The sequence below is a fragment of the Labrus bergylta genome, chromosome 11, assembly GCF_963930695.1.
Source record: "Labrus bergylta chromosome 11, fLabBer1.1, whole genome shotgun sequence".
In the NCBI taxonomy this organism is placed as follows: domain Eukaryota; kingdom Metazoa; phylum Chordata; class Actinopteri; order Labriformes; family Labridae; genus Labrus; species Labrus bergylta.
This window is the reverse complement of record NC_089205.1, coordinates 16,755,914-16,762,499: the sequence shown is the minus strand read 5'-3', so window position 1 is coordinate 16,762,499 and position 6,586 is coordinate 16,755,914. Positions and strand designations below refer to the sequence as shown.

Sequence of the window (6,586 nt, the reverse complement as noted above, 5' to 3'; positions counted from 1 at the left end):
TGATACGTTCTATGGTTATGTGTCATTGCTTTCCTTTTATGAAACTAAAAACAATATCTTTATCTCTATCTTGTGTGTTTCTGAGGAGCTGCCCACAATAGATTCACTTAAGGTCAGGTTCTTGATAGAATAGATGTGGTTTTTAGATTCTAAACAATACTTTATGTCTGATTCATTAACTTTATGCTCTATCTTTTACCATGAAAAAGTTTTAGTTTATAATCACTTAATTTGATCGTAAGATTATGTTAAAAAAAATGCAATGGTACTGTTCCAAATCAATCTGTGACATTTACAGTATTGTAGGAAACAGGGGTGAGATTAACCTGCAAATGGTCCCAAGGGCAACAAATGTGGACCCTGTATTCCTCCCACTTTCTGTTATATTTTGTAACCTTGTTAACTTCACTTGCCAGACTGCATAAGGGTACTACTTGTATTTTTCATCCAGTGGTGTTTTTAGACATCACCTGTTTTAGACAAGGCGTTAACGGCAGTCCTTGAAAACAAATTGACGAGGTACCTTTTAATCAATGGCTAAAAATAGATTTGGATTTAGGCCGAGGACAGCCATGCTGTGTTTTGATATGTTGGTTATCTTGAGAAATTGTCTTTGTAATCTTGGGGTTATGTGATAAACAATATAAACATTACAGAGAGCAAAAGGTTGTTTCCTTTGATTACTTTTTTTTGTTGCTGCTAGCTGAGGCCGAGATATCAGAGATGGTTTAATCTCACCTGGACGTCTAAAACTACTCCTTCCCTCAGTAACAAAGTAAACAAAACCACAAATTCATTCTCTTACTTAAATTAGTTGGGAGTCTTAAGAATTTTTTTTTTTTTAAAGGTAATTTCCAATGATTATTTTCTTTAAATGATCCTGTTATTACAACACTACAGGCTGATGTGATGACAATGAAGTGATATTGAAGCAAAAGTGTTTAAAAAGTAAATGCAGACATAAACTTTTTAAAAACATTATGGGCTTGCATTGCACATGATGGAAAGGGATGTAATTGGGGGGATCAGTTTTGGCTTAACAGGAAGCCAAAGCCTTCCCCTGTTGTTTGAACTGCACGCTGTGAACATGAGTTTCCAAAAAGGATCGACTTTATCCCATCAAAAGGTTAAACCTTACCCTTAAGGTTTGTAAATGAACAGGTGACTAGAAAAGTTTGGCCTATTGGCCTTTACTTACTGTGAAATGGGACTTTTTTTAACCGAGCTGCTGCCCGAGAGAGGAAGTGTTTCTGTTTCTTTGTTTAGACACTGAGAAACCACTGCTCTATTTTTCTTCACACAATTTACATATGGGGATCCCAAGCATAGCAAAGACCCATAATGTTTATTTTCAAACGTGTCACACTTTTTTTTAATTTCAGAGTGTTCCTTGTGTTTGCATGTTTCTTTGAGTCATGGTTTCTGCGAAAAATTCATGTCAGATGTTTACTGGCTTGGTTTCTTTTGTGTGTGTGTGTGTGTGTGTGTGTGTGTGTGTGTCTGTGTCTGTGTCTGTGTCTGTACATTTATGAAATTCACAGAACATTCCCTGGGACGATTTATTTTAATCTCACATAGAAGAACAGAGTCAAGTAAATTCCCAGCTATAAAAAATAAATAAATAGATTTTTGTTCACCAAAAATGCAGTATATGAGCTTTACAGGCAAGAAGCTGAATCACATGGCTGATACACAACAAATGAATGAGCATTTACAAAGATCTGTGAATGGCATTAACGTCATTGAAATTTAGAAAATACATACTTGCTTCTTAATTCTGCCTTTGTTTGACACCACTTAGGATAATGTCTTTTGGAATTGATAGTCTATTGAGAATTAATAGGACTACACTTCTCTTTCTAGTATTTAACATTGTGTTGATATTCAAACAGTGGGAAAAAACAGAAACTTAGTTCAGAAACTAAGTGTGATTACTGACATGGGGTGTCATTGTTGGCAAAGACGGGGAGGATTCAGAGAATCACCAAAAACGCGTAACTGTCAAACCGTTTCTCTGTATTGGCCCCCACCCCAGTTTCATTTCTGGCAAACTGCACATTTTCAAGTCACATTTTTATATACCCAGAAAGACAGGATTCGAATACAATCTTTGACTATATATGCCACATCTCTTTTTAAGCTCCTGAGACTTCAGCCAACAATCGTTGCTCAGCAGCTGTGTGGTTCAACCTCAGTTTCCTTCCTTTGCTCAATAACAACTTGCCTCTGCTTATACTTTCCCCCAATTTCTTCAGATTTCATACTACACCATTTCTACTCCTCAAATAACGCTTGTATTTCATATTACCCATTGAGTGTCATACAGTTAAAATTACTGTAGGTGTGTATTGCAGCAGTGTAGCACTCAGACATGTATAAATAGCAATGTTTCATTCCACAGTGTATTAGTCAGTTATCAGCTGTATGTCACAGAGAGAGAGCGACACATTGTTCATATTGAAGTCCTGTTCTTTCTCCACAAGGGGCAGCGGTGTCAGTGCTGTTAGCAGAGGAAAAGTCTCCTTCAGTTGTATAAAAGTTGATTCCAAGTCATCGATCATGATGGTGTCCATTTTTGTATTATGGGGATAATTTGAAAAAGTATTCACTCTGTTGTAAGAGTCCACAAAATCACTTTTGCTGCTCAAAAGTTCATTTTCAAAGCACACAGCTCTGTATTGTTTGATAACTTCAGCACCATAATGTCCTTGTTTATGGCACCAAGTACACTGGCCTGCTTCTGAGCATATACAGGATTGAGGCGTAGCCCTGTAGCCTGTGATAACTTCGGCCAAGTCGGGAAGCTTCTGTTTAAACTCTTCTTGATCATCGCAGACTTGAATCTGAACACTAGAGGGGCTCTGGCTTTGATAATCGCCTCCAGAAACTACCTCCTTCAGAAACCCACTGTCCTGACCGTGCAGATTCAAAGAAGGAGAATCAAGCTGGCTGCCCATTCTCTCCCAAACGTCCTCCATGTTCCTTCCAGTGTCTTTATTAGTCCTTTCTTCTTTCAGAGGGTAATCTTTCTGACTGCTAGCTGAGCTCTCTGGTCCTCCCAAGCTCCCACAGCCACTGTCCTCTTGTCTCAGTGGAGGACTTTCCTGTCTGTTTGTTAGAGAGCTGGACTCCATGCTGACCCCACTGTCCATGCTTGTCCTTCTCTCCTCCTCTTCATTGTCCTCTGTTATGTTGACATGTGTCTCTGGCCCTTTGACACAGGTTTTCTTTTCAATTTTATAACCGGACAGTAACCATCCTTTGTCTGTAACAACCTCCATCTTTCCTTCTCCAACCGAGAGTGGAAGCCAGTGGCTAACAGGAGGTTTCTAAAGTGAGCGAAAAGAAGAAAGGTTGTCATTTTTATTGTTCTTGAATATTCCCATCAGGAAAAATGTCTTGCAACCATCTGAGCAGCTGCAATGTAGTCCCAGTGGATTTATTAATGTACTTACCAATGCAGCAGGTGTTTTCTCTGGACGTCTCAAGTAACAGAGTAGGAGTGCGGCCATGATGGCAACAAAGGCTAGTCCTCCAATGAAGGAAAGGGACGATACAGCAATTATGAAATATTCTGTAGGGAAGAACAACAAGAAAAGGTTCATCATAAGCAAGATTGTTCAAGGTGAAAGGCTGAAGTTAACCTGCATCATACTACGCACTTAATTTCTCATAAACTTTTTATTAAGGCCATAGTTTAATGGTTTGAATAAAATCAAAACTTCTTTTTGGCTAACTGTTGAATGTAAGATAGGAGGACTGAGCTGCTGTCAGCACCTAGCTAGCTTAATTAAGCTAAAAGTCCAGAAATGCAATGCCCCCCAAAAAACCATGGGTAATATTTAAACAAGATTAAAATAACAAACTATAGCATTGTTATTGTTAGCTTTAGCAGAGCTGGCAGGCAGATTTTGCATTAGCAAATCAGGATAGCTGTTTTTCACTGTTTTCAGTCTTTATGCTAAGCTGCTCGCTGTAGCTTTATATTAAGCTTGCAAGATAAGAGAGAGGGATCAATATTCCTTTGCTGGCTAAATTCACTTAGCATAAACGATTGTAAATGCAGACAGAAAACGAGAAAAAATTCATATTGTAGTCATATAGGGATAAACTCAATGTGCTTGAATAAAAATATTGAGAAAAAGCTAAGACATTTGTGAATTTATGAGGTGCTAGCGGACAGATTATTCTAGTCCATCAGAGAAGGATAGCTGTATATCACTGTTTCCAGTGTTTCTTGAAAGTATGCTAACCAGTAAATGGATGTAGCCATATTTTCATTTTTGAGTTTTTTCTATATAGACTAACTTCTATAGTTTTAACAGCCTGTTAGCAGCAATGGCCTGGTATTATTAGTTTAGCTTTTGGTCTAATCTAATCTGAAACAACAGTCTTTGATTGCTATTCCGTGCTGCTGTCTCTCAGGTGCACACTATCATTTCTTTATTTTTTTATTTTTTTACCTTGCTCTGGTAGCTGCAGACACTGTTTAGGGGTTACAGGGCTGGTGGTGAGAGCTCCACTGCCCTCGACCTTGATGCTGACACAGTACACCTTCCCCCAGTGGAGAGAAGTGAAAGTCTTACTCCTCTTTTCCTCCTCAACGTCATCTTTCAGGTAAGCTGTTGTCGTCTGTGTGGTAAAATCAAAATGCATGGTTAGACATTTTGCAGTGTAGAGCAGATCGTATAATAATCCTGCCAATTATTTAAGAGTGCTACATTATATACCAATATTCATGGTTAGTTTCTTCACACCGAATTCTGATGCCCACCTTATTTTCCTCTCCTGTCTCCTCCAGGTAGATGGTGTAGATGACTCCATAAGGAAAGAGTTTTCTGAGAATGGGTTTCTGGTGAACAATGAACTTTAGAGTGCTGGAGGTCGCCATCATAGTGAAGGAGGGTGGACTCAATTCACCTGTGTGAAACAAAAAATGTAAGAGAAATGCTATGGTGTTCCTGAATTACACTAGCCAAAGTAAGACCAAACAAGGAACAAATAAACTAACTTGTGTTTGGAAGAAATTTCAACTTGACTGTCCACCCAGACACATCATCCCCTGAGACCAGCTGAACTCTGACCTTGTAGGCAGAGCTATAATCGTGTATATGGCTGCTGAGGTCACAATAGGTCCTTGATATCCCTGTGCAGCCTTCCACCACGACCCATTTATTGCTGTACCTAAAGGAACAAAAATACATCAGTCACTATCTGAAAAAATAAAGCATTTCAATAAACAGCAGACTCAACATTGAGCCAATTTCTTTTAAAATGTTAGAGGAATCTATTTGTTTCATAACCAGTACTGTGGCAATTAAGCAAAATAACAGAGGTTGCTTGGAAATTTCCAAATAAAGGGAATTGAAAATGAACACTTAAGAACATGAGAACATAACTCTGAATCATAATCGTTGATATTTTTAAGTGAAACATACTTTGCCATTTGTACGTTGTATTTGGGGTTTGGGGGCAGGTCCACAGGATCATCCCACATTACTATCACCTCCCCATCCATAATATTCACCACCAGTTTGTCAGGCCGAGGGATATCCAGTCCTGTTACAGAAAAAAAAGGCGAATATACACATTTACTGGTCATTATAAGACAATTTAAACTTCAGAAAGTTCATAAAATATGGCAAAAAAGGAGACCTTTGTACTAGTTTTATTTCTGAATGTAATAAACAATCATTGTCTTCAAATGCCTTCAAAAATTCAAAAGGAAGTTGACAAAATACAGTTAACTTGCAAATCATTTATAAGATTTAATGACAATTTGGGTTTTTCGAAGAGTCAGAAATGTATCCTTTTTTACTAGAAACAAAACTGTCATAAATATTTCATAAAATTCCCTTTTTTTCCCCACTCATGTTTCCATTCTAGAAACCATATCAAGGTTCAAACGAGAAGGTTTCATCAGAATGGATCAAAAAAAGACAATCATAAATAAATACAAATCTGAAAATCACAATCTAAAAAGTTTTAAAAGTTATAATTACCTGACACATTGATTATATAGATCATCAGAAAGGCAAGAAATGCTGTCTTCTTGCTCTTATCCATTTCGTTAGATGTGATCAGTCATAATCCACACAGCAGCAATCAGAAAGTCCCTTGTTCCATTTGAAATTGAGGCAAATGAGACTTTACAAACATCTATTCTTCTTAACGCCTATAATCTTCCAGCTAACACGGAAGAGTTGATGAATGTTTAAAGAGTGGAGCAGCTGTCCTCTCGCTGATGTGGTGTCCCTTCATCTACGAGAGAAGTAAGAAGAAGCAGCTTGTTTTTTTCCCCTGATGACTGAATCTACACAGTTCTCCCCAACTGCTCTCCTCATTTGCTCAGCTCCACTGACTCTCTCATGACGCGCTTCCTGTTCAGAACAGATCAGTGACGTGCTGGTAGTTTCGTCTCTCTCGCACCAAAAACTTTTCCTTCCTCTTTTTCTTTTCCCCTTTCCACACTCCAAGCAGGTTGTGTATGTACAGTACAGAAGAGGAAGCCTTCAGGGATTCCCCGTTGAGTTACTTTTCATTGTCTTATATATAAGAGGCACTTTAGAGATAAACAACCTGGTTC

General features: G+C 38.2%; 1 protein-coding gene across 1 annotated transcript; it reads right to left on the bottom strand.

Moving 5' to 3' along the window:
• Positions 1 to 1,545: 1,545 nt before the first annotated feature.
• On the bottom strand, positions 1,546 to 6,285 carry il10ra (interleukin 10 receptor, alpha). The gene is made up of 7 exons (XM_020639353.3): positions 6,003 to 6,285; positions 5,439 to 5,559; positions 5,012 to 5,184; positions 4,775 to 4,920; positions 4,464 to 4,632; positions 3,456 to 3,574; positions 1,546 to 3,329 (listed from the first exon to the last, which is right to left on the bottom strand). Exons 1-7 carry the CDS (start codon positions 6,064 to 6,066, stop codon positions 2,406 to 2,408), a joined length of 1,716 nt encoding a protein of 571 aa, XP_020495009.1. The 5' UTR covers positions 6,067 to 6,285; the 3' UTR covers positions 1,546 to 2,405.
• Between the last annotated feature and the right edge of the window lie 301 nt (positions 6,286 to 6,586).

Coding starts and splice junctions, on each gene's coding strand:
- il10ra (XM_020639353.3), bottom strand. CDS start 6,066: ATGGATAAGAGCAAGAAGACAGCATTTCTTGCCTTTCTGATGATCTAT. Junction 4,921..5,011: donor GAAATTTCTTCCAAACACAA/GTTAGTTTATTT, acceptor TGTTTCACACAG/GTGAATTGAGTCCACCCTCC. Junction 3,575..4,463: donor TCTGCAGCTACCAGAGCAAG/GTAAAAAAATAA, acceptor TCTTCCCTACAG/AATATTTCATAATTGCTGTA.